The 27,969-nt window shown below is 46.6% G+C and overlaps 1 protein-coding gene and 2 pseudogenes across 3 annotated transcripts in view; all 3 read left to right on the top strand.

Moving 5' to 3' along the window:
- The first annotated feature begins 1,307 nt into the window (after nt 1-1,307).
- LOC102469453 (mitochondrial import receptor subunit TOM5 homolog pseudogene) lies at nt 1,308-1,780 on the top strand (annotated as a pseudogene).
- A 211-nt stretch (nt 1,781-1,991) lies between these two features.
- Nucleotides 1,992-2,884, top strand: LOC102481008 (cyclin-dependent kinase 1-like; annotated as a pseudogene).
- Nucleotides 2,885-19,849: 16,965 nt separating this feature from the next.
- GLRX (glutaredoxin) overlaps nt 19,850-27,969 on the top strand; it is a 9,920-nt gene continuing 1,800 nt past the window's right edge. For 2 of the 3 annotated variants that reach the window (XM_006169855.2, XM_027768830.1), the window contains exons 1-2: nt 19,850-20,116; nt 27,765-27,884. In XM_006169855.2, the coding sequence (XP_006169917.1) occupies nt 19,910-20,116; nt 27,765-27,878 (321 nt within the window). In that variant the 5' untranslated portion in view covers nt 19,850-19,909 and the 3' untranslated portion in view covers nt 27,879-27,884. Of the gene's footprint in view, nt 20,117-27,764; nt 27,896-27,969 lie in introns of all 3 variants that reach the window. The other variant, XM_014584759.2, reaches the window with a different exon arrangement.

Here is a 27,969-nt window from a genome sequence, read left to right as displayed (position 1 = left end):
CTGCTCGAGTCTGTGCTGGGAGAGGACGACGTGGGGCAGGGAGTGCCTCCCCTCCTCCTGGGAGTTAGCACACTCAGGGCAGCGCTCAGGCTGACGACGGCTATGGGGAACACCGCTCAGCCCAGCGGGACGGCAGCAGGCCCACGGGAGATGGGCCCACGTAGGGAGGAAGGTGGACAGTCACAGCCACAGAGCCAAGTGTGGTGGCAGGCACCTTCATTTTATTTTTTAGAGAGATTTTTGTAATAGGGCATGTGTACTCACCAGAGAAACAGAAAGTGAGAAATCACCCCCCGGGGGGGTGGCCATACCATAATCCTTTTTCCTCCATTCTCCTCTCAGGACCTTGGGCACTCATGCACATGTGCCTGGTGTGAGTTTTAAGCCGCCGGGTCTGGGACTCGAACTATGGTCGACTACGTGGGAGTTCCAGCAACATAACCATTACACCATCTGCTGGCCCCAGTGGCGTGTACCTTAATCTCACGGACTTGGAGCCTGAGACAGGAGGATCACAAGTAGAAGGCCAGCCTGAACAACATGACGAGACATTGTCTCTAAATCGACAATAACAACAGGGCTAGCCACAATGACGCAGGCAGTGAGGAGCCGCTGCACAGTACTGGAGCCATATGGCAAGGCCTGGGGTTCAAATCTCCAGCACCTAGTACTAGCTGGCTGGAAGGCTGAGGAGTGAATCGTGGCATGGTGAGATCCCGTCAGGCACCTCTCTCTTTCTCAACAAAATAAATAAAACCGAACATCAACATGGACGTCATGCTATAGCCAAAACACTAAGTGCGTGAAATGCATGAGAAACACCCTCTGTTGATTGAAACATAGTCAGGTCTTTGCAAGGACTGCAGCTCTTCCCTGGAAGATTGAGAGGGAACAATGCACAATGGTGCTATATTACTGTTCACAAAAAATAAGGTCTGTTCAACTCAGTCACCTCTACAGAAGGCTGTGGGTGATGCTGCAGGGCTGTGGCACCAGGACAAGCACATAGGAAGAACATCCATGGGATTCTGGGATCCAGGGAGGGAAAAACCTGAAATATTAGTCCTCAAGATCTCTATAGGGTCACTTCAAGTCCCCAATGCCTTGCCCAGGGAAGACCCAGAGTTGTTAGTACCCAGTAGTAACAATTCCCCGGGATTTCATCCCTCTGGCTCTCTGACCTTCAGCTTCTGCGACCCCTCCCGCTATGTCTGCAAGACCATGGCTCTCGATCCTACGCTCTTGGAGTTCCTTAAAAGAACACACTCACTTGAGCAGCGGCTGGGAGCCTTGGAGGAAGAGCTGCAATGTTCCGAATCAAGGGCCTCGCACCAAAACTGGACCTGGAGGAGATGAAATGGAAGATGTGCGAAGACGTGATCTCCTCCATGCGGAATTTCCTCATCTATGTGGCCCTACTGCGAGTCACTCCTTTTATTTTAAAGAAATTGGACAGCATATGAAGATTGGGCATCCCATGCAAATATATGATATGAAGAACCTGGTTACAGCTTCTGCTCCTGCCTCCACATGAACAGGCCCAGAGAGGTGTAAGAGACTCTTTGATTGAATGGACATAAACATTTCACTTGTTAAGAACAAGCTTGGGTCTGGTAACTGAACTTCATAGCTAAAATACAAACCTATTTGGGAAGTATGGAAAGACATCTTGTGGTCATATTGTGCCCTTATGCCTGTAATATTTGGCCTCCATGAATGTTGGTGTAATTGTAAATAATGCATTTTCTAGCAAGTATTAATTATAAGAAAATTATGTCTGGAAAAAAGACAAAAGAACACACTCACTCAAGAGAAAGTTCAATGAGAGTAGAAACCAAAACCTCGAGCAATGGGTTACAGGCTACAATGTAGAGGGCGCATTCACAGAACTGGATACCAAGTAGCATTACAGGGGGCTTTTGGAGGTTGAGTGAAGAGCAATGCAGATGTGGCTGCCAGGACCTACTTACTACTCTACCTGGTGACCAATTATGGAAGACTCTACAAAGATAGAGGAAACTGGAGAAGGTACCTATGGAGTTGTGTACAAGGCTAGACACAAAACTACAGGTCAGGTGCTAGCCATGAAGAAAATTAGACAAGGCAGCAAAGAGGAATGGGTTCCTAGTACTGCGATTCGGGAACTTTCTCTATTAAAACAACTTCGTCATCCAAATATAGTCAGTCTTCAAGATGTGTGTATGCAGGATTCCAGGTTGTATTTCTTTCCATGGGTCTCAAGAAATACTTGGATTCTATCCCTCCTGGTCAGCTGATGGACTCTTCACTTGTCAAGAATTATTTGTACCTGGGCTGGCAGGTGGCATGGTGGTTAAGGCAGCTGGGCTCTCAAATGGCTGACCATGGTTTGAATCCTGGACCTGGTGGCTTGCTTTCCCACTTTCCCTCTCTCCCTCACTCTCTTTCTCACTCTGTTCCTCTCTGGTCAAATATAAATAAATAAATAAATAAATAAATAAATAAATAAATAAATAAATAAATTCAAATAAAACAATTCTTTGGGAAAAAAAAATCATTTGTACCAAATCCTACAAAGGATTGTGTTTTGTCACTCTAGAAGTGTTCTTCAGAGAGACTTAAAACCTCAACATCTATTGACTGATGACAAAGGAATAATTAACCCAGCTGATCTGGGCCTTGCCAGAGCTTTTGGCACCCCACCTAGAGTACGCTCACGTGAAGCGGTGATGCTCTCGTACAGATCCCCAGCCATATTGCTGGGCACAGCCGTGACTCAGCTCCGCTTGACATTTGGAGCACAGGCCCCATATTTGCAGAATGGGCGACCAAGAAACCACTTGTCCATGGGGACTCAGAAATTAACCAGCTCTTTGCATTTCAGAGCTTTGAGCACCCCCAGTAATGAACCGTGGCCAGAAGTGGAACCTTTACAGGACTATAAGAATACATTTCCCTAGAGGAAGCCAGGAAGTCTAGTGTCCCATGTCAAAAACTTGGGTGAAATTGGTTTGGATCTGTCCTCGAAAACATTAGTCTATGATCCTGCCAAATGAATTTCTGGCAAATGACCCGGAATCATCTGTATTTTAATGATTTGGACAATCAGATCAAGATGTAGCTTTCTGACAAGAAGTTTCCACGTGTGTCAGGGACAGAGAGCTGTACTTTTACTGTTAACTCTATTTCTGTCGTGTCTATTTTTCTTTGTTGTAAAACTAAGCTGTACTTCATCCTCTTAACTTCAACAGTATAACGTAAAAATGTCAATATTGTTCTACATGAATTTAAATATAATTCTGTATATGTTTGTAGATCTCACTGTAACATGTTTGATACTATATTAAACTATAAATCCAGGGGGGAAAGATGAGTTAGAGTGGTAGGTAACTTGTTAAATGACAAGAGAAAAACAGTGGACAGCTAGAAAAATACACGGGTCAACTAATGGTGTAGTGGTTATGTTGCTGGACCTCCCCATGGTCGACTGTGGCTTGAATCCCACGAAATCACACCAGCAGGTCTGGGACTGTGTGTGTGTACCCGAGATCCCAGAAGGAAAATGAGAGAGAAGGTATTGTGGCCTGGCCATCCCTCCCAGGGGGTGATTTTTCACTTTCCCTCTGACTGTCTCTCTCTCTCTCTCTCTCTCTCTCTCTCTCACTCTCTCTCCATTGAGTACATGCTCTAAGGCAAAAACCTTTAAAACAAAGAAAATGCATGGGGCCAGTGGGTGGCATAGTGGTTAAGGAGCTGGACTTCCACATGGCTAACTGTGTGGTTAGAGTCCCAGACCCAGTGGCTTGAAATTCACACCAGGGGTGTGTGTGTGTGTGTGTGTGTGTGTGTGTGTGCCCAAAATCGCAGGAGGAGAATGGAGAAGGGATTGCAGCATGGCCATCCCCCCTGGGATTGATGTCTCACTTTGTCTCTCCAGTGAGTGCATGTGCCCTAGAGCAAAACCTCTCTAAAAACTTAAATATATATGTGTGTGTGTGTGTGTATACATATATGTATGTATATGTCCACACAAAAAAACATTAGACAAAGACGCAAGATGCTGGAAGTAGGGATTGCCTTCTGAGAGGAACTGAAGCTGGGTCAGGAATGAGAGGAAGCTTATACTCTTAAACATTTTTGTAACCAATATCCAGACTGACTTTGAAATGTTTCTAATGGAGAAGGAGGGGTAGCAGAAGCCGCCCACACAAATGCATTAGGCAGCAAGTTTCAACTTACCCAAAGATGTCCTGGAGGAGGGAGAGAGGCCCTAGTCACGCCATACAGAACATGCCAAGGATTTCTGGTTGCAGAGTTCCTATCGAACCCCAGCTCCTGGGAGCTCCTCTAGGACCCTCCTTATCCCACTACGGCTCAGCTGGGCCTTTCCATGCATTTTCATTTCTCCACACACCAAACTTCCCTTCTACCATGTACAGCCACTGGATCGGAACTCCCTTTCTCAATGATCAGCCACTGAAAGAACCATGTACACAGTGGTGTGAGTCACTCCAACACCCTGGCATAAGAATTGCCACATTTCCTAATTTCTCTAAAGAATGTGAAATCTGACTCAGTCCCAACCACCCGCCCCTCGCTTGGGACAAAGAACTCTAGAGTGCCAGAGTTTGCACAGTCCAGGAGTGTGGGGCCTTGGGCACTCATGGTAGCCTTGCCCAGGCCCTCAGGCTCCATCCAGGGCTCCTCTGATGCCCTCCGGCACCTGCAGGTCAGGTGAGATCCTTGTCACTTTCACTGGCTCCCATGTCCTGAGGCTCAAGTGCTTGTCCCCAGGTATTCACAGTCTCAGCTCCCTCGGTTCACCCAGGTATGGCTCAGGTCAGTTGCCGGACGGTGACAGGCGCACCAGTCCCATCACTTAAGCCCTGCTGCCCTCTCTTCACCATCAAGGCTGCTCTCTTCCTCCCCTCAAAACCCAGTTCCCACCCCCTGATTTTCTCCAGCCAACCCTTACATTTTATTTATTTTATTTCTAATTGTATTTTATTTTTTACTGGGTCATCGGGAAAGTCAAGATACATTTTTGCATTTAAAAAAAAATGAAAAAATTTGACATAACTTTCCTGATCCTTTTGCTATAGGATGCATGTGCTCACCAAAGAAAGAGAGAGAGAAGGGAAATCCATGCTGGGCACGTGTGTGTGTGTGTGTGTGTGTGTGTGTGCCCAAAATCGCAGGAGGAGAATGGAGAAGGGATTGCAGCATGGCCATCCCCCCTGGGATTGATGTCTCACTTTGTCTCTCCAGTGAGTGCATGTGCCCTAGAGCAAAACCTCTCTAAAAACTTAAATATATATGTGTGTGTGTGTGTGTATACATATATGTATGTATATGTCCACACAAAAAAACATTAGACAAAGACGCAAGATGCTGGAAGTAGGGATTGCCTTCTGAGAGGAACTGAAGCTGGGTCAGGAATGAGAGGAAGCTTATACTCTTAAACATTTTTGTAACCAATATCCAGACTGACTTTGAAATGTTTCTAATGGAGAAGGAGGGGTAGCAGAAGCCGCCCACACAAATGCATTAGGCAGCAAGTTTCAACTTACCCAAAGATGTCCTGGAGGAGGGAGAGAGGCCCTAGTCACGCCATACAGAACATGCCAAGGATTTCTGGTTGCAGAGTTCCTATCGAACCCCAGCTCCTGGGAGCTCCTCTAGGACCCTCCTTATCCCACTACGGCTCAGCTGGGCCTTTCCATGCATTTTCATTTCTCCACACACCAAACTTCCCTTCTACCATGTACAGCCACTGGATCGGAACTCCCTTTCTCAATGATCAGCCACTGAAAGAACCATGTACACAGTGGTGTGAGTCACTCCAACACCCTGGCATAAGAATTGCCACATTTCCTAATTTCTCTAAAGAATGTGAAATCTGACTCAGTCCCAACCACCCGCCCCTCGCTTGGGACAAAGAACTCTAGAGTGCCAGAGTTTGCACAGTCCAGGAGTGTGGGGCCTTGGGCACTCATGGTAGCCTTGCCCAGGCCCTCAGGCTCCATCCAGGGCTCCTCTGATGCCCTCCGGCACCTGCAGGTCAGGTGAGATCCTTGTCACTTTCACTGGCTCCCATGTCCTGAGGCTCAAGTGCTTGTCCCCAGGTATTCACAGTCTCAGCTCCCTCGGTTCACCCAGGTATGGCTCAGGTCAGTTGCCGGACGGTGACAGGCGCACCAGTCCCATCACTTAAGCCCTGCTGCCCTCTCTTCACCATCAAGGCTGCTCTCTTCCTCCCCTCAAAACCCAGTTCCCACCCCCTGATTTTCTCCAGCCAACCCTTACATTTTATTTATTTTATTTCTAATTGTATTTTATTTTTTACTGGGTCATCGGGAAAGTCAAGATACATTTTTGCATTTAAAAAAAAATGAAAAAATTTGACATAACTTTCCTGATCCTTTTGCTATAGGATGCATGTGCTCACCAAAGAAAGAGAGAGAGAAGGTAGGTGAGAAAGCACCACTCAAGGGGGAATGCCCACACCACAATCCCTTCTCCCCCATACTCCTCTTAAGATTTTAGGCATACAGTGCCCTGCCCCTTTCAGGGACTAGGGCAACTAAAGACCCTCTGCTTCAAATCTCTCCTTCCAGACCCAAAAACCTAGACAGAAAGGACAATCTCTGTTTCTCTCTGTCTCTTACTCTCTCTTTAATTATTTTTTAAATTTTAAGTACTCTTTTTCCCCTGACTTCTCCTTTCTCTTGCTGATTTCAGAATCCATCTACATCTGAGCTGTGCCCTGCCCCTTTTGCGTGGCATGAAAGCACGCCATGTGGTTTTCCTTAAAAAAAAAAATTCCCCTTTTTTGGTTGTTTTTGTCTTATTTTGTTTTCTTTTATTTTCCTTTTTTTTTTCTCGTCCTTTTTCTTCTCCTTTACCATAATTTCCTACTTTGCTGCTCAGCCTCCACACGCTGAGTGCCTAGACAGGTCTAAGTGCATGGTAGCCAAACATCTGAATACGTTCAGGGTCACAGAACTCCTCAACCCCCACTGAGCCTGCTGTACAAAGGAAGAAACTCCTCTTCATATATCTGAACTCAAATCTCTTTCTGTGGATACCACATTGCAAAACACAGTAGCGGAGGGAAATTGGCACAGAAGAACCTCACAGTAAAGGGAAGCACATGAGCTTACAGTTGCAGAAAACTTCTCCAGCAAATTAGCCAATAGTGAATACACCACCAAGTGACTAAAATGCAAAGAAGAGAGACTGCAATGTGAGCAGCAGGGAGAAATATGGAGCTGCAGAGAGAGCGTGGCTCATCTCCTCCCACACGCCTCTGAACTCTCGGTGAAATACTGCAGCTCAGCACAGATACACCTGTTCTCTAGAAAGTGGGAGACCTTTGTGATATTCAGTTCCAATGACAAAAGCACAGGTTGCTTGGTGAGCATCAGGGAAACAGAACTGCAGGAATATTGCAGGTCATCACCTCCCGCATGCTACTAATGCTCATAGTTCACTCCAAGAATTTAGGAGAAAACATGTAATTCATCAGATGACCAGAAACCACCACAGAGGCAAAAGAAATATGAAAAACCAAGAAAATATCTCTCCCCCAAGGGAAAAGAACAAGTCTTCATCATCCACAGACAGTACAATGGAACTTACAGAAATGTTCCATTGAACTCCAGAATATGCAAGAGAAAAGAGACAATGAGTTCCAGGAGATAAGGAAGTTCTTCCACAATTTGAAAGAAGAATACACACCAGAAAAGAGAGTCAAATGGAGCTGTTAGAGATGAAGATTCTAATACACAAAATTAAAACCTCCCTTGAAAGTATTGAAAGTAGATTAGACCATGCAGAAGACTGAATCTTGGATGAAAATAAAAACCCTTATTTAAAAAAAAAAACCCCAAAAAAAAAAAAAAAAAAAGAGAGAGAGAGAGAAAATAACACCTCCAAAATGAGAATTAAATACAAGAAATACTAGATACCATCCAACGCCCAAACATCTGGATAATTGGTATCCCAGAAGGTGAAGAAACTAATAAGGGCATTGATGATCTATACCATGAAATCCTGGAAGAAAATTTTCCAAACTTAGAGAGGCAGTCAAGTATCCAGGCCCAAGAAATACAAAAGACCAGAAACAGAATTAACCCAAGAAGATCCACTCCAAAGCACATCATTGCCAGATTGACCAAGACCACCATAGACAAAGACAAGATATTGGTACCAGCAGATGGTGTAAGGTTACATCGTTGGATTCCATGTAGTCAGCCATGGTTCGAATCCTGGACCCGGCATCTTTAACCTCACACTGGGCATGTGTGCATGTGTGCCCAAGATCCCAAGAAGAGAATGGAGGAGAAGGGATTGTGGCATGGCCATCCACCCTGGGAGTTGATTTCTCACTTTCTGTTTCTCTGTCCGTCTCTGTCTCTCTGGCGAGCACACACACCCTAACACCCTATAGCAAAAATCTCTCAAAAAAAAAAAAAAAAAAGGACAAGAAGCTAAAATTAGCAAGAGAGAAACACCAAGTTACTTACAAAGATTACCCTATCAGGCTAACATCAGACTTTTCAACAGAAACAATGCAAAGAAGGAAAAAATGGGAAAATATATTCAAGGTATTAAATGAAAAACAATTTCAACCAAGAATACTATACCTGGAAAGATTACCCTTCATATGGAAAGAAAAGATAAAAACATTCTCAGATAAATAAAACCTGAAAGAATTTACTAACACGAGACTAGCTTTTCAAGAAGTTCTGAAGGGCGTGCCATACCAGGAAAACTAAAGACAGACACACAGAAATCAGAGAATGAAAAACAATCAAGAAAATGGCCAACTTAATGGTAGGGACAAGTCTGGGAATATCAATAGTAACTTAAACGTTAACTTCCAGGATTTAAACGAAAACATCAGACCACAGAAACATTGCAAATTCAACAGGAGAGAGATTAATTACAAGAGACTGAACTGGTAAGATAGAATTTTATGACTTTTGACTAAAACATTATTGATTTTCTTCTATACTTTGTCTTTCAGATTTAAGAATTTTTGTATTTTGTTTTGTTTTGTTTTGTTTTTTTTTCCTTTTTTTTTTTTTTGGAGAGGTTTTTGCTTTGCTGTAGGGCGCGTGTGCTCGCCAGACAGAGAGAGACAGAGACAGAAAGCGAGAAATCATCCCCCAGGGGGGATGGTCATGCTGCAATCCCTTCTCCTCCATTCTCCTCTCAGGATCTTGGGCATGCACGCACACACGCCCGGCATGAGTTTTAAGCCACCGTGTCCGGGACGCAAATCGCGGTCGACTACGTGGGAGTCCAGAGACATAGCCATTACACTAACTGCTGGTCCCGATTTTTGTTTTCTTTTGAGCTGTTGATAGGTTCAGCAATTTGTTAAAAAAATTTTTTTAATTGAAGCATAAATTTTTCTCCCTTCCTGACCCTTCTGGAATTGGAAAATATTTGTGAGCACTCTTATTTTGTGGCAGGGAGGTACTTCACATAAGTTCAATATTATCTGTTGCCTTTCACCAGAAATTGGAAATACTGGTAATTACCAGGACTTTGTGCCTAGTATGACTTTCAAGCTGCCAGGTCTGGGACTTGAACTGCACAGTTGGCCATGTGGACCCAGCCCCTACTGGACCCTGATCCTTACATTTGAAAATCAACAGTTTCCTTTTAAGAAGTGAAAGAAGTGCATCCTACAACAGACAGGCCTGCTCCCATGATGGGGCCCCTCTTCCCCTCCCAGCATCCTCTTCCCCAGCATTTCCTTGGTGCTTGTAAAGATTCCTTTCCCATATTTTTGGTTAAGAGTTCAGCACGAACTTGCAGTGCTCCCCTGTACTCAGCTTGCTAAGTGCTCAAGGATTCAGGAGTCTAGTTAGTTAGGCAAGCAGGGGCAGAAGGACCCTCTCGCCCTGGGCAGAAGGACCTCAGAGGCTGTGGAGTAAGACAGCCCACTGTGGGCCGCCACGTGGTATGGTGGTTAAGGCACTGGACTCCCACATGGCCGGCCACGTTCTGGTCCTGGACCCCGAGGCTTGTTTTCTCACTTTCTCTCTCTCTCTCTCTCTCTCTGGTGAGTGCACATGCCCTATAGCAAATTTAATCATCATCTTCATCATAAATAAAATTAAATTAAAAAAAACATTGCACTCCAGGCCATCCATTCACCCTCTGACCCACACACTCCTGCACCATCTTGGTGTGAGCCAGAGATGCCTTCCCCTGGGATGATGGCATCCCCGTCAGGATCCCCCGCAACTTCTGGTAACTGCTGTTTCTACCATTGCAGACTGGCCTTGCTGCCACAGCCACCTGTCCCTTAGTGCTGGCCTGTATCACAGGGACTTGGGGCAGCCCCATGCTCCAGTATTTAGGCATCGCCAGTCACAGGGTGACATTCTGCTTCTCCAGAAATAGTTCATTTGTGCGGTTATTCAGAGCCTGAGAGGGAAAGTCCTAAAATTCCACCTTCTGCTGAAACTTCGAGACATTCCTCTCTCCGGCAACCCTCATAAGATTGTGTCATTTTATATCCCCCTGCCCCCCGCCATCTCTTCCGTCAACCCACTGTCATGTAGCTGTGAGGAGTGAAGACTGTCCAGGATGGACTTTCGTACAGCTCTGTGGTATCCCCAAACCTGCAGAAGCGAGAGTCTCGGACATAGTACACAACAGACTTTCTGTTTTCTCTTTATTTTATAACACCCCGCTGGTCAGCCCCCATGTGGTTGCGTCACTTAGACCTGGATGCGTCCCCTCGTGCTCCAGTTCTCCAGTCCCATGAGACTACCAAAGAGCCGATCACACAGTTTATTTGTGGCCTTTATCATTTCTTTTATTTTCTTACACAAGTAATAAAATCCTTAGGGTACCAGTTTCAAATAATATAGAAGTCCACAAAGCAAAGCTGGAAGCCTTGTCATCCCTCCATGCTCACTCTTCCTTAGAGGTCGGGGTGCCCTGATGGCCGCCATCTTTCCCGGACCAGCCTCGGCACTGACATGTAGGCAGAAAATGGGTCCTTAGGCATGGCTCTTTTTCTTTTCTTTTTTTTTTTTTAATTACAGACTTTCTGTAATAGGACACGTGTGTTCAACAGAGAGAGAGAGAGAGAGACAGAAAGTGAGAAATCACCCCCCCCAGGGAGGATGGCCATGCCACAATCCCTTCTTCTCTATTCTCCTTTTGGGATTTTGGGATTTCGGGCACACACATGTGCCCAGCATGAATTTTAAGCCACCGCGTCCTAGACTCAAACTGCAATTGACTACGTGGGAGTCCAGCTACATAACCACTAAGCTATCTGCTGATCCAAACAAGTATCATTTCTTTTATTTCTCATTTTATTAACTACATAAATTATTTTGTAATTTAAAATCCTTAGTATGCTTTTACGTGGAAACCTTTCATGTTAGGATATATAGATATATCTCATAAATACATAATTGCACATACAGTATTCATGCACTCATACATACACATGCACATACAATACTCATGGCCTACTTTTTTCTTTTTCTTTCTATCTTTCTTTTGTTTGTTTTTTTTTTGGCAGAGGGCACCTGCACTTGTCAGAAAAAGACAGAAAGAGGGAGAGAGAGAAAGCACCCTCCAATGGGGTGTGGTCATGCCACAATCCCTTCTCCTCTATTTCTCCATCCTGTTGGGATTTGGGGCACATGCATACACACTACCAGTGTGTTTTTCAAGCCACAAGATCAGGGTTCAAACTGCCTGGTAAGCCTGTGGGATCTAGCTCCTTTAACCACCCCATCATAGCTTACTTTTTTTTTTTTTTTTACGTTTTTAATTTTTTTTTTTTTTTAGGTTTGTTTAGGTTCTTCACTCACTGGAGAAAGGCAGAAAAAAATTGTTTATATCCATTTAAAAGCAATTTGTCATTGGGACCAGCAGTTAGCATAATGGCTATGTTGCTGGACTCCCATGTACTCGACCACGGTTCGAGTCCTGGACTCGGTGGCTTAAACTCACACCGGGAGTGTGTGCGTGCGTGCCCAAGATCCCGAGAGGAGAATGGAGGAGAAGGGATTGCGGCGTGACCATCCCCCCTGGGGGGTGATTTCTCACTTTCTGTCTCTCTATCTCTCTCTGTCTGTCTGGCGAGCATACACGCCCTATAGCAAAAACCTCTCCAAAAAAAAAGGAAAAAAAAAATTGTCCTATACTCATGGCTCTTCACATTAATGTTCAGACACTCAAAGGCCAAGCACATCCATAGTTCTCGTTTTAATCTACAACTGCATCTTCTCCTGTGATTCGGAATGCCAGAAGCTCACTGAGGAACATTTTGGTTGAGGCCGGGTGGTGGTACAGGGGTAACACACTTGGTCCTACAAGAGAAGAGTCCTGGGTTCATGTCCTGTGACCTCCCCAAGCATGCCAAATGCACACGCCCATGACCTGGGCCAGTCCAACTGGGAGGGGAGAGTGATGTGAAGACCCTGTTGGAGGTGCCTCCCTCACCTCTCCTTGTTACTCTGTCTCTCTCTCTCATGGAAACACATAAATAAAATCTAAAAGGAAAAAGACTCTTTTTTTTATGAGTATATTTTCATCATCTGTGTGAGAGTCTTAATCAAACTGCTTATTCTGTGCCAGAGTGCCAAACCATGAAAGTTACTCCGTGGGGAAAAGATGCCGATGGAACAGAATGGAAGAGGATTCTCCGGTGGTTGAAGAGGGGCTGAGAGGCTGCTGCTTTCTTTTCATGCAGTTCCTACTGCTCTAGTGTTGTTCAATAGGTACTGTTGGCTTCAACTTCATTTTCCCAGTTCAACTTCTCGGAGTTTTACCCTAAGCTCTTTGGACAAGTCATTCCAACTGACAGCTCCGTCTACGCATGGCCCAGCAATGGTTTGTGGGTGGGACACTCTGTCGTTGGTAATTAAGAACATCTGTCCCTAAGTGATTCACTTCCTTTGAGCGTCTCAACTCAGGCTTAAGGAATGATTTTTTTGCAACCAGTTATGCATGCATGTAGCCGTCACTTCTGCACAAGGCCGGCGCTGGACACTTGGTGTTAGTATTAAGTTAATGTTTTGGTGCACAGGTAACACCCCGCGGTAGCTTATTTTCCACTAGAAATACTACCTCCCTCGTGAAATAGACCTCATTTAGTGGTGGAATCATTGTAACCTAAGTTGTATTCCCCAAGAAAAGTTCGAAGTTGCTTTTTCTTTAAAGCATAATTTGCTTTGTTCCCACACGTCTGCACGTATTTAGTTTTGCCATCAAGCAGTCATGTGTGCTTGTGCACCTGACTTTCCTGTCACTGAGCATAACTTTTATTTCTTTTAATTTTTTAATCCCTGCCACTCAACCAGTTTTTCATCTTCATTTTGACGTTCACGTCTTCCATTCTGCTGTTTTATCATCCCCTCCTGCCTCCACTTGCCTCCCCTGTAGCCTGGAACCCACAAGTTGCTGTTTCAGCCATTGTGTCCTGAGTCTGGAGTCCCATGTGCCCTTGCCCGTCTTCTTCCCCAGGAGCTCCCCTGGCATCCTGTCTGCCCCCTCTACAGTGCTCCCTCTGAAGACATGCCCGTCCTCCTCACCCTCAGCCCCCGTCTCCTCCAGTTCTGTGTGTGACTTTGCTCCATTAAGAATCCTCTCTCTCAAAGACCAGCAGTTAGCGTAATGGCTATGTTGCTGGACTCCCACGTAGTCGACCGCGGTTTGTGTCACGGACCCAGTGGCTTAAAACTCACGCCAGGCGCGTGTGCATGCGTGCCCAAGATCCCGAGAGGAGAATGGATTGCAGCGTGGCCATCCCCCCTGGGGGGTGATTTCTTGCTTTCTGTCTCTTTGTCTCTCTCTGTCTGTCTGGCGAGTGCACACGCCCTATAGCAAAAACCTCTCCAAAAAAAAAAAAAGAATCCTCTCTCTCACTCCTGTTTCCCCCCTCCATTCATTGCTGCCTCTGGAGGGAAATACCTATTCTCCAGGCTCTCTTGTAGTGAAGAGACTTTTTCTCAACCCTGCTATTCCCTTAAGCTGTTCCCTCTTCCCTCTTTTCCTTCTCCTTCCAAAGTTCTTTTATTTTTTTAATTATTTATTTTATTTTATTTTTTATCCTTATTTTTAAATTTGACCAGAGGGAGAGAGAAGGAAAGTAAGAAAGCAAGCTGCCAGGTCCAGGACACAAACCAGGGTGGCCATGGGCAAGTCCAACACCTCACCCGGCACACAAGCTGCCAGCCCCTCTAAAGTTCTCTAAAGACTAGTCTGCACTGTTCTTCTCCACCCCCTGTTCTTCCAATCACTACTTTAAATACAATTAAAAATTAGAGCCAGCCCTGGTGGTGCAGCAATAGTGCAGTGTTCTGCAATGCTGGCTGCCATGTGGAAGACCGGGGTTCTATTCCAGAGCGGGCCTGTGCCTGTAGGCACGTGCACATTCCCCTGACCCGGGCTGGCTGGGAAGGCTGCTGGAGACTGCAGTGTGAGAACGCTTTAAGGGTGTTTGTCTCTCTCCCTCTGTCTCTGTCTTTCAGTCATAAAAATAAAAACTTTAATCACATAAAAATGATACATCCATTTGATAAATATTCAGTGAAGGCGGATAGAAAATAAAAAGCCCACCCTCATTGGATTACTAATCATTTTACCCAAAGATAATTGAGGAAATAATTAATTGGGTCCTGAGTCTCTCCTTGGGGAAAAAAATTATTTTTTTATATTATTACATACAATACATATATATTACATATATGATAAACATACTCACAAATGCAAACATATGTATACAAACTTCCAAATTTTACACATACGGAATCACATAGCATTGTTACCTTGCTCATTAGAAAAGTTCAATAATGTATCTTGGCGTGAGAATCTGAGAACAGTGTTTGCTCCTGATGAGAACATCTGAGTTTTGAGCACAGGGTTAAAGAGCAACTTGTTTTCACTGTATACTCTTTTGTATGATTAGAATCTCATAATACGTTTGTGTATTGTCTACTTAATAAATAAATAAGCTAAAATCATGTATCTTGAATATCTTTCCAAATTAGCATACACAGATACAACTCATCGTTTTCATGGTTTCAAAGTAGCCAGTAACATAGACGTACTGTGATTTCTGTAATCAATTTCTTATGCATGGGTGTTGGGCTTATTCTCAGGCTTTAAGGCTATTATTTTTATCATTTTAAAGTTTAATTTTAGATTTCCAGAGAGAGATACTACCCTCAACAGTGTCTTACCAGGCCACAACCCTCCCCCAGCCTCTGAGCTAACCATTTTCACAGGTGCATGCCCGTCATGCTCCAGTCAACCCAGAATCTGAACCTGGCCTCGTACATGGCCCCAGCATCTCTCCACGGGGCCCCTTTAGGCAGCAAGAGAGACAGATGGAGGGCTGTGTGTGTCTCGATCTCCCTGCCTCCTGCACCCAGTTGGCCTGGTGCTGGATCACCTTGTCCAGTGACAAGAAAGAAGACAGCTCACTGCGGCTACTCTCCATGGTGTCCACTCTCTTGTGAGAAACTCACACATCCCTTTCAAGCTAGACTTGGCTATTTATACCAGGGTTCTGCCCCTCTGCTCAATGGGCTCAGGGCAGATCAACACATGGACTACCCAAGCAGCTGACTGGTTGATAAATGAAATGCCCATCTGCCCTTCTGTCAGGTGTGCTCCGAGCTCCAAGGACATTTCTCAGGCCAGATAGACAGCGGCACAGCAGTAACACGACTGGGTCTACCTGGACAGGTCTGAAGTTTGCACACCAAGCACACGTGTATGTCGCCACAATCCACACTGGCCGACACTGCAGGTGAATCATGGCGTGGGGACCCTGTTGGAGGTGCTCCTCTCTCTCTCCTCTTACGGCAGAAATAAATAAATAAACTAAAAACAAATAAAATATTTCTCTTGGAGCCCTTCTCACTTGGCTTGAGGAAGCAAAGACAAAATCTCTAACACTCCTCACTAGCCAGGAAGCCTGGGAGCGTACGCTCATGGTCATCAAAAATGGTTTCATGTCTTTAAGAAGCCCTAGGAAGGAAGTCTGGCCAGTGATTGGTGACTCTCGATATCAGGTATTTACCCTCTTTGTCCTCAGCTTTAACCCACAAATTCTACTGCAATAAAAATGTCCCACTCAAGAGCCAGCAAGTGGCGTAGTGGTTAAGGCACTGGATTCCACATGGTTAACTCCACGGTTCAAGTCCCAGAACTGGTGGCTTGAAATGCCAGGGGTATGTAGGTGTGCATGCCCAAACTCCCTAGAGGAAATGGAGAAGGGATTGTGGGTGGGGTCATCCTCCCATCCCCCCATGGGGTGACTTCTCACTTTCCTTCTCTTTCTCTGTCTCTTTCTGTCTCTCTCCAGTGAGTGTACATGCCCTATGACAAAAAAAAAAAAAAAAAAACTAAAAAAAAAAGTCCCTCTCAATATACAATTTTTTTTTCTTTTATACAAGTGTTGGTGTACAGCTCAGACTGCCCTTTAGACGTTATTCCATACCAACTGACACAGGTCTGCCTCTTTTGAAAATATTGTTGAAATATTCCATCATATTGATATGTTATTACTAAACTAGTGCCCTTTTGATGAGCATTTAAACTGAGCGCTTATAAATGTTTTATCTCTTTATTTTGCCAGAAAGTGTGTGTGCTGTCCAGAGAAAGAAAGAGCACACGGCCCACCGCAGTGGGCCACGTCACACCTCAATCACTTTCTCCCATTTCTATCTGGTCAGGATTTGGGGACATAGGTACAAGTGCCCAAGCTTCCAGGGCCAGGATTCAAACTGTAGTCATCCATATCCCTAGTATATTGTGCTTAACCGCCTCACTACAGGGCCAGCCCTGAACATTTTATTTTTTTATTTACAAGAGAATTAGCAAGAAAGCAAGCCACTTCAAAGACTGTTTTGGAGAGTGGGTGTATATAGACAAACAGTGATCTCCAGAGAAAAGCTAGACTGGGGATAAGATACAGGAAAGTCTAATTTTCACTGCAGAATGAGTTCACCGCTAGTCTAGCTAAGCCGTGCCGAGCCGTTGCCTATGCAGAGTAGAGCCTAGCTTCAGGGACAGTGCTGGTACTCAGACATGTGAGGGGACTTCAGAAAGCTCGTGGAAAAAGGGAGTCACAGTATGAATTTATTCTGTTGTCCCCAAATTGAAAATCTATATAAAGCTTTCTCATAATATGCATCTCCCATGAACTTTTTGACCCCTCTCTGATACAACCAACTGGTAGAAACATCATGAATAGATTTCAAACATAACTATGCTCAGAGGTCTTCGAAAAGTCCAGCAATGTAAATTCATCTTCCCTCCTGTTTGTGTGTCTATTTTTCTCTTAAGCAAGTCTGTGATTCTGTTGCATTTCCTGTTATGTCATTGCACACACATGCTGTTTCTTCTTGATCCTGGATTTGTGACCCTATGTGCATGCATGTGGTGGCCCCTCTTGTGTGATGCCTGTATTTGTGCTGGGTGTGGGCATTTGGCTCCCCTGTGGAGCAAGATCATTCCTGTCATTGATCTGGATTCCTTATTAGCCCAAGGAGGGACTCAAGGCAGGTTAGGCCAGTGCCCAGCAGAAAAATGTCCTAGCAGGGATGTGAGTTCGCAGTGGAGTTAGAACAGATGGTCTTGGAGGCCCCATTAGGGGCTTACATTGTCCTTGCCCTGAGACCTTGGACTTGGCTCTGTAAAGCAGTGAAGGGAGTACTAGCTTTGGACACACACAGGGGCTTTCATCTTGGGTCCCCACCCCCTCATCCCCGTCCTTGCTAGGAAGCCCTGGCAGAGCAGTCCACGCTGCCTATGGAGTGTACACTCACCTCTGCTCAGTAAACATGTTTTGCCATCTGACTTGTGCTTGAATTCTTTCCTGGGACCATGTCAAGGACCTGAGACACCATCATCCATGGTTCACAGTTGTGACGTGATTTAGCGATGTAGAGGACGTGACAGAAATTGGCCATGAGAGTTTCAGTGGAAAGGGTTGATGGGGAGGTCAGCGTGCAATGGAACTAGGGGAAAAGAGAGGCAAGGGCAGTGCGGGGGGTGGGGGCAGGGGGCGAACAGCAGGTTTCACGAACTGGCGGGCGCAGGAGAGCAGGAAATGGAAGAGGGTGGCAGCGGCACTGGCAGGTTTTAACCGGGGAGAGACATAAACATTGTCACACACTGAGCACACTGAGGGAAAAGGGACGGCAGGAAGCAAAAACCTAGTGGCAGAACTGAGAAGGGGGAGACCCCAAGGGACAGTCATTCTCCTGTCAAACACATGACCCAGGGGCCATAAGGCAGCAGCTCTGGGAGGCCCAAAGAACTCCCTGGGCCTCAGGAAGGCTCCTTGGAGGGACATGCCATGCGGTCTGAGCTAAGGGAGCAGGAGAGGGGAGACGCTGACTCTGTCACTGAGTTTATTCTGCAGGGCAGTGAAGTCATGGGTTGGAAGTCCCAAGCCTTGACCAAATAAGCTGCTGACAGCCTCCCAGCTCTACCCCGCTCTTTGCAGGGACAGAGCTTTCATTGAGCTCCTTCCCTGGGACTCGGGATCTAGGTTTCCCAGTTTAACCTTTTAAGTTTAGTAACCGAGTCTCATAAAAAGCTACTTCCCAGAGCCCATTTTCTTCCTTCTGTCAATCACAAGAGGCCTGAGATTCCACCAACAGGAGAGGGGTGATGTCCATCTTGGCCCTAACCCCTCTTCTCTGGAGATACTCCAGTTTCAATGTAAAAGCAAAGCAGAGTCCTTTAAAGGAAAAGGTTCGTTTAACCTAGCACACGAGAAAAGGTCTGAAGGAGACCTAGGAGTAGAAGCCTGCGAAGGGTCTCCGGGCCCTACGTCTCTGGCCTTGCGTTTCGCAAGACCTAAATGACTCAGATAGCCGAATTATTAGGCTACGTCCACTCACAGTGAAGACAGAGAGAGGGCCATGAACACAGGGTCAAGCAGAGGAAAAGATTAATCTAATCTGTACTTTGAAATCGGGTCGTGTTGGAATTTACACCCACAATTAACTGCTGTTCATGGGTCACCAACTCACGTGCCTTGGAGGTGAAGCGGGTGTCAGGTGTGTCAAAGGCATGGGCCTCCCACGTGGGACCTGTGGCAAAGCTGAGCTGACCCCTGCCCTGTCCATGGCCACAGTAACTATTCGCCCAGGCCTGCCATTAGGTAAATTCGATGGTGACTTGACCTTCAGAGGGAAGTTGCAAATCCAGATTCTTTGGTGAAATTTTCAGATTTTTAACTACTGAGGACTAATTTCATTAAAGTAATTACAAAAATCAACTACCCCTGCACAGGCCAAGCAAAACACCCTGAGAGCAAACTCCATAAGGGATCCTATTTCAATTTCCTTCCTCTAAAAAGATTTCAAAGTCTTCTGTTTCTTGACTGCTTCCGTTTGCATTTTCCAAATCTACTCTATCTTTAAGACGATCAATAAAGAGTTCCTCTAAGAGGCCATGCCTCTTCAGCCCCTATCCAAGGCTGGCCTGTGCAGTTTAAGCTATCCCTGAGGGTGACTTAACTCTGATCTCTGCCAAAAGGCAGACACTCCCCAAAGATCTGAGGTCAACAAAGACATCTTGGCCATAGCTACCAATGACTAAAAGGCAAGAATGCGTTCATAGGCATTGCTAACCGGTGAATTCGACCAGACTGAACTAACTTCGGGGCTGTCCCTTTAAAACTCAAGCATGCTGAGAGGCAAACTCCTCCTCCTCCAGGGAGGTTCCTTATTAAAAGAGAGCCAGCTGGCTGGGCCTACAATAGAACACCCCGGGCCATACCTCTTTAAAAAAAAAGGATTCACCCATGCTATAACATGTGCCAGATGTTTCTGCCTTTTTAAGACTGGATTGGAATAGAACACCCCGGGCCATACCTGCCACTGAGGGATCCCTCCCGGTTGACTGCAAGCCTGTCAGCATGGCTGAAGAGTTTGTGTACCGCCAGATCCAGGGCGGGAAGGTGGTGGTGTTCATGAAACCCACCTGCCCCTACTGCAAAAGAGCCCAGGAACTCCTCAATCAACTGCCCTTCAAACGAGGGTTTCTGGAATTTGTCGATATCACCACCTGGGATGACACGGACTCGATTCAAAATTATTTTCAGGTGCTCACCGGAGCAAAGACGGTGAGTCGGGGGCTGGTCGCGCAGGGCTCGGGGAAGACTGCGGTTGCTTTTTCTTGTCAGGGCTGTGGACCGCGGACATCGCCAGGCTCCCTTCCTCCAGGCCTCCAGAGGGCTTTGCGGGCTGGCAGGGGAGGGAGCCCGAGAGGGGAGCCGGCCCCTCGAGTGGGCAGCTGGGCTGCAGCCCGCGGGTCCGAGCCAGGAGGAGCGCAGCGGCGCCGGCTGCACTCAGGGGCTGTTCGGGCAGCGTGTCTGGAGTCACCAAGGAGTTAGCAGCAGCCTTTGTGTTCAGCTCCGCCGTGAAATGACAGCTTTCAGCTGGCAGGGCTGGGGGTGGGAGCGGGGTGGAGGGGCCGGGAGGCCGTGGTTCTGCTTCCCCACATGGGAATCCTGTGCCCTCTGTCTTCGGTCTTCTGTCTTCACGTGGCGGAGCGCTGCCCTGCCGTCCCTTCTCGGCAGGCTTTCTCCGGCCAGAGCTCAGGATTTGCTGATTTTTTCCTTGTCTAACTCCTCCGCTGGAAAAATCTAAGGGCCCAGAATTTCTACAGCAATTACAAGATGTTTCCAGGCCCGTCATAGTGGGGTGTCGGTAGGCCAGAGTAATAGCTTGGCCCCCACAGTGGCTTGCTGTGTCACGCGAGCAGATCGCCGCCTCGCCTTGGTGATCTGCAAGGACCCCAGCTGCCAGTGCAGGTTAGAGAAGGAGCCGCCTCTCCTCTGCTGCAGGTCCACTGTGGGGCCCTCTGGGAGGCTGTGCTCTCCAGCTGCAGAGGGCTCTTGGGAGATACTCAGGCAACCATGTCACCTCATCGGGCCTGGTGCCTGGTGGGCTGAGCAGGGTCCTGGCAGGTCACTTAGTTCCCTTTCAGGATGCACTTTGGTAGTGCCGGCAGACCCTCAGACACAGTCTCGGTGTTCATATGATTTACGCTGGCCTCTGAGTGTAAAGCGTGGGAGGTCATTTCCCCTTTCTCTCCAACCAGAAGTCAGCATTTTGGGGCAGAGCGCGGCTGGCTGTGTAACCCCGTTGCTGTGAGGTCCAGGAGCAGACCCAGTGACCAGAAAGCCTCTAGCTGCTGCTTAGAAGGACCTCAAGCTGCCAAGGTCCAGAGTGATGGGGAGAACCATGATAAGTCACCTCAAAATGTGCCTCTTTAGCATATTTCAAGATAACTATTCAGAGGGGCTGAATGAGCTGGGTTTTTTTTTTGGGGGGGGGGAGAAGTTTTTGCTATAGGGTGTGGGCGCTCACCAGAAAGACAGAGAGAGAGAGAGAGACAAAAAGCAAGAAATCACCCCCCGGCAGGGGGGGATGGCCACGCTGCAATCCCTTCTCCTTTCTCCTCTCAGGATTTTGGGCACGCTCGCACACATGCCTGGTGTGAGATTAAGCCACCAGCTCTGGGACTCGAACCATGATCGACTACATGGGAATCCAACAACATAGCCATTACACTAACTGCTGGTCCCAATGAGCTATTTTTTAAAGGGGTAGGGAATTAGCTTTTTGTTAAAGAAGTTAACCTTTTGTGAAAGAAATGCACATCTATTTACATTAGTAAAGTAGGCAGCAGATGCAGGGGCCTTTTGATGAGCTCCCTGTTACCTACCTAGCTGTGGGTAGGCAAAAAGGGAATTAGAGGTCTGGCACCTGACCAGAAAAGCAAGACAATCATTTGCATTTTCCCCCCTCGCTGTTTCTTATTGCTACTCCAAGCTTTGGTTTTTGTTTGTTATAAAATCTTTAGCTACCTGGCCCTCCTGTGGGTCTACATGGCATGTTTTAATTATTGTAGTTTTTTCCCCTTGTTCATCCTGTTGTCAGTTTATTTCATAGGCTAAAGACCATTGAAAAGAGGGAAAAGAGAAAGCTTCCTACAGAGGGAAGCGACAGCACAAATTCTCCTACGGGCCTCACGTGGCCTCTAGCAGGATCCCTCTCAGCCAGTGGTTCCCAAGCTTTGCTGCACATTATAATCACCTGGAGCTCATCTTGTCTCTACTCGGTGAAACCAATTCTCATACCCAAGCTGCCCCCTATACCAGTTAGATCACGGTGTCAGAGGTGGGAGCCTGGCGTCAGTAGATTGAAAGATTCCCGGGTGGTTCCAATTTGCAATAAAGTTTGGAACTGCTGTGAACAGACAGTATCTGTACGCTAGCAGGAAAAGCAAACTTGATCATGCATTCACATAACAGTTTTCAAGCATTTCTTTGTGAAGCAACACTATCTTCTTGTAGTGTTATTTTCTTTAAAAAACAAAAACGATTGGCATAGGGCACGTGCACTCACTTGAGAGAGAGACAGAGAGAGACCTGGCAGGATGACCATGTAGCAATTCCCTTTCTGTTCTCCTCTTGGGATTCTGGGTACGCACACACATACACTGGCATGTCTTTCAAGCCTCTGGGTCCAGGACTTGAACCACTCAGTTGGCAATGTGGAATCCAGCAGCATTAGTGTCTGTGCCACTTGGAGTAGTCTTTTAGGTTTGTTAGCCCCTTGGAGTGGTCTTTTAAGTTTGCTTTAATTTTTTAAAAATTTTACCAGAGGGCATGTGTACTTGCAGGAGAGAGACAGAGCAAGCGAGAAAGCACCCTGCGTGAGGAATGATCACATTGCAATCCCTTCTCTGTCTCTCCTTCCTTTCAGGATTTTGAGCACCCCCGCCCCCCGACACACACACACACACGCAGCCGTGCCCAGTGTGTTTCTCAAGCTGCCAGGTCTGAGATTCAAACCACACAGTTGACCATGTGGGATCCAGTCATCCTAACTACTATGCCACAGGTTGGCCTGAATTTTTAAAAATATTTTTCACAGATTCTTGAGTCCTGAGTGCATTCCTGTAAGGGGAAGAACAAATTCTTTAAGGTGGTATGTGTTATGGTCTCACTGAAGTGTTTTTATCCAAAGAGATTGAAAACTTGAGAGTGGTTGCTGTCTTCTCTCTCTCTCTCTTAAAGTTTTTTTTTGCCATTGGGTATGTGTGCATGCTGGAGAGAGACAGAGATGGTGAGAAGGAAAGTGAGAAATCACCTCCCAGGGGGATGGCCATGTCTCAGTCCCTTCTCCTTCATTCTCCTCCTGGGACTTTGGGTATGAATGCTTACACACCTGGCATGAGTTTCAAGCCACTGGGTCTGGGACTGGAACCATGGCCGGGCATGTGGGAGTCCTGCACTTTAACCACCATGACAAGAGTGCTTGCTGTCTTAACGGCCCTGTAATACTGTGGAACTACACGTAGTTAGCAGGAACTCAGCAGGGTTCAAATGACTTCGGAAACAGGCCTTCAATCAGGTCACATACGTGGAAAAGCCAGGTCTGGTTTTGTGCTGGCCATGGTTCTCGGTCACCGGCTCCCTCGTCATTCTCTGGCGCTCTTCTTTCCGATGTGTAGAGCTGAGATTTTGACCTATATCTTTTTCCTTCCCCCGAAGAACTTTTTCAACATTTCTGGCAAGGCAGTACTAAGAGCACCAATCCCCTGCTATTTTTGTCTGGCTAAGACCGTCTTTCATCCTCTATATTCGAACGATGGTTTTTACCGGGTAGAACAAATATTAAGTACCTACAGGGTATCACTCACTTTTCTGGACACTGGGAACGCAGTCATAAAAAAGCAAACAAAAACTCCTCCATGCCAGTGGGGGAGACAAGCCATCAAACAACGGTATGCTGAAGGTGACAAGTGACACGTGCTATAAAGAAAAATGAAGTAGGGAAGGGAAGCAGAGAGGAGGAAGTAGGGACGTTTTAAATGAAGCCCTTGGAGGCTCACCGAAAAGGGAATGTTTGAGTAGGTCTCTGCTCAAATATTGGTAGGGCGAAAGGCTTCGAGAGATTTAGGGTGGAGCGGTGTCGGCAATGGGAACGAACGCAGGTGCAAAGGCCCTGTGATAGACATGTGCCTGGCAGGGTCCTGGAGTGGCGAGGCCAGGAGTGCTGGAGCATTTGAGCTAGTAATGAGAGATGAGACAGGGGGCCTGGGAGCATGGGTAGGAAGGACTTTCAAGCTGTCGCGAGGACTCTGGCTTGCCCTGCCATCACAGAAGCTGCCACTCGGTTTTGAGCAGAGACATCATCAGTTTGGTCTTATTCATTCTTTCTTTCTTTCCTTCTTTCTGTTCTTCCTTCCTTCCTTCCTTCTTTCTTTCTTGTTTTCTTTCTTTCTCTTACTTTTTATGCCAGAAGTGCATGAATGAGCCAGAGAGAAAGAAAAGGAAGAGAAAGCCCCCTGCCCCGGGATTGGTCACCCCCATTCTCCTCCATCTGCCCATCCCATCACTGTTTGGGCCACGCTCACACACAGGTGGCATGTTTCTCAGGCCACTGAGGCTGGATTGGAACCGCATGGTCAGCTATGTGAGCTCCTTAAACACACCCCTAACCACTAGGGGTGGGGCCAGCCCTTCCTCAGTTTTGAGAGGGTTTGTACTGGATCTGGAGAAGTCTGTCGGAGGGCTGGGAGAAGGGTTGAAGCTGGGGCATTTGGAAATTTGGGATAACAATAATTCTGGTAATGCAGTGGCTTGTGCCTGAGAGGTGCCGAGGAAGTGGCAAAGCGCGTTAGGAAATAGCTCTGGTGGTTGCATCAGAGGAACCCGATAAGCAGAAACTCCTACCTAGCAGAGGTGGGGACAGCTGCCCTGGGCAGGAAGGGCCCCAATATTACCAAGCTCACTTTCCTGGTGGCAATTTTCTTTCCTCTCTTTGACAGTATTGACGCTAGTTCCTGCAAGGAGGGACGCCTGGAGGGAGCTGCACAGGGTGTTTCCTCTTCTTTCTTCAGCTGAATCAACAGTGCTTGCTCTGGGCTTCCTGTGTCATCACCACAGGCCCCCCACGCTATCCTGTGCGCTTTGGGGGGCCGCTAACTAGGAGACTAAAGGCAGTTTGGTGTGGGTGGGAACGGAGGGTGTGCAGGAGGGCAAAGATGCCTTCAGGCTCTCAGGCAAATCTAGCTTCTTTACCGGGTGGTGTGTACAAAACACCACCCTGGGGACAGCCCGAATGCTTTTCAGGCCTGACTCAGGCAGCTGGGGGGGGCAGTTCCAGGGCTCTGAGTTTCCAAAGCCTCAGCCAGCCTGGGTGAATAAATGGCTGACAGTGTAAACCAATGGTTTGCAAGTGTGACCTTTGGAGTGACAGAGCAGTATGACATGCAGATGCTTGGGCTCCTACCCAGACCTCCTAAGTCAAAAGTGAGAGGTGGATGGAGTAAGACATGTGACTTACAAGCTTTCCATGAGTCATGCTCGATCAAGTTGGAAATCTCCATCTAAGGGGAGGATCCGCTTTCAGGGAGTGCTCCTCTACTATGCTGACTTGAACCCTGAGGACCATACCCTGGTCTAGGTAAAGATGGGGCAAGCTGTAGGTGCACAGTGAGGCTTGCTCATTTTTTTTTTTAAAGTGCAAGAATGAGTGTGTTGCTTCTGTGTTTCAAGCTCAAATGGGTTTTGTCATTGAATTCAGTAATGATTTCACAGGGGATATGCAGTTGAATGACATTAGAACAACATGAGGATTCTGATCTGTTTACTGTTACAGCTGGCCACAGTCAAGTGGAATGAGGAGATAGAAGCTGAAAGGCCCCAACCAATTGGGTGTGAGGACTTCAGTTTCTCTAAAACTATGGCCAGGATCCAGGGGAAAATTGAGATTTCTCGCCTTATCTTTCTGCAGCTGTTCTTCCACTGGAAAAAACAATGCTTCTTTAAGACAGCAGTGCAGTGCTCAAATGCAATGCTCTGTAGGCTGATTCACGAGAGTAGGTTCTAGGGTTGCATCTGGAGACCTCCCTGAATACATAGGCATGTGCCCATGATCTGGGTTGGCTGAAACTCAGGGTAGATTATGAAGTTAAGACCCTAGGTTTTGAGCAGAGGAGTGATCAATAGAGTCATACCGTGTCTACTGTGTCTCTGTCTCATTCTCACCTATAGAAAAAAAATCTTTAAAAACAATATTGCATCATTGGCACTTCCATTTGCAAAGTCTCCCACTGTGGTGGAGCAGAAGGCATCTTCTGTGACGTGATGGGACATTACGAGGACACTCAACCTGAACAGACTCCCATGGGTTCTTCCTCAGACTCAGGAAATAGCTGTGGAAATGTGCATGATTTCTTTTTAAAATTTTTTTGAATTATTTGTTTAGTTTTATTTATTGTTAGTTTTTAATTTGCTATAGGGCACATGTACTCACCAAAAAGACAGAAAAAGTGAGAAAGTGAGAAAGCTAGCCACCAGGTCCAGAACTCAAATCGTGATGGCAGCACCCTACCCACCACGCCATGTGCAGGCCCTCTTTTTCATTAACCTTATGTTTAAAGCCACTTCCACCAGGACTCCCCTTCTTAAAAAAAATACTGTAAGAACTTATCTGTAGTCATTCTGCCCCTTTTGTCACTTCAAATTGAATTTCTGTGCCTTCCAAGGAATATCAAAAGCTTTAGGACCAGCAGTTAGCATAATGGCTATGTCGCTGAACTCCCATGTAGTCGACCGCAGTTCAAGTCCCGGACCTGGTGGCTTAAATGCATGCCAGGTGCGTGTGTGTGTGTGCCCAAGATCCCAAGAGGAGAATGGAGGAGAAGGAATTGCAGCATGGCCATCCCCCCTGGGAGGTGATTTCTCGCTTTCTGTCTCTATGTCTCTCTCTGTCTTTCTGGTGAGTGCACGCGCCCTATAGCAAAAAACCTCTCAAAAAAAAAAAAAAAAAAAAAAGCTTTAACACACATTCTTACTGCTTTCTGCCTCTCAGCTCTCTCATTCCTTCTGGTGCTTTCTAGTGTTGGGAGAGGCCTGCTTGCTTCCGACCACTCAGTGACCTAGGTAGCACTTGTTCCCTGCCTGCCAAGGAGGCCTGGAAACTGCCTGGGCCACAGTGATGGGACTTCCTCCTCCAGGACTCCAAACTCTCTGGAATCCGACTGGGCCTGTGTGTAGCGGTAGGGAGGGCGTGTGAGAGGGCGCAGAAGAGCCCGTGCACAGGTACGTTACGTAACTATTAGTCTGGCTTGCCTGCTGATCGCAGAGATCCCAGAACCGCAGCATTTAAACATCTTACAATGGGCCAGGGAGTAGAGAAGGAAATTCAGACACCACTCCACTCCCCGGTTGAGAACAGGCCTCGCTTGTATTCAACAACAGAGCAAGAAAACTTTATTTAATAACCGTGAACCACAAAATCAAGGACAGAGACCGAATGCAAATACCTTTCCAGCTGTATTGAAAATGAACTCTCTCCTAATTGCTTGGCTTAAAGTCTCAGGTGTGGTCCCAGCTACGGAATAACCAGAATTCCCTTAGGGTGGTCTGGCAGTAGCCAAGCGAAATGCTCTCCCCGAAGTGTGCTTTGCTAGAGTGAATGTTTAAATCCCCTTGACAAGCTGGTCAGCTTCATGCTTAGCACATGTAGCTTGAAAAAGATTCTGGCTCAAAACATTCTTTAATTAATCCTTTCATTCTCTTAACAGGGTTTAGGAAAGTTCTATCCTCTAAGAACATGCATGAGGAGTTTGTAAAGTGATTTGAACAGTTTGGAATCACCGGAAATATTTAGGGGAAGGATAAAACTATTATCCTTTCTAGTCTGGTATTTAAGTGCCTCTAACATCCGGGTCTTTTGCTTTTGTCCTAGGTGCCTCGCATCTTTTTCGGTAAAGACTGCATAGGTGGCTACACGGATCTAGTCACTTTGCAGCAGAAAGGAGAGCTGCTGCCCCGTCTCAAGCAGATGGGAGCCCTGCAGTAATTACAGGTGAGCGGCAGGTGAGACGCAGGTTGGGAACTCTGGAGTCAGTGGAATTTTATTGCCATGTTTTATTATACTGTGGGAGGGCATG

This window comes from Tupaia chinensis, unplaced genomic scaffold (genome assembly GCF_000334495.1).
Source record: "Tupaia chinensis unplaced genomic scaffold, TupChi_1.0 Scaffold147554_1, whole genome shotgun sequence".
Taxonomy (NCBI): Eukaryota; Metazoa; Chordata; class Mammalia; order Scandentia; family Tupaiidae; genus Tupaia; species Tupaia belangeri.
This window is presented reverse-complemented; position numbering and strand designations above follow the sequence as displayed.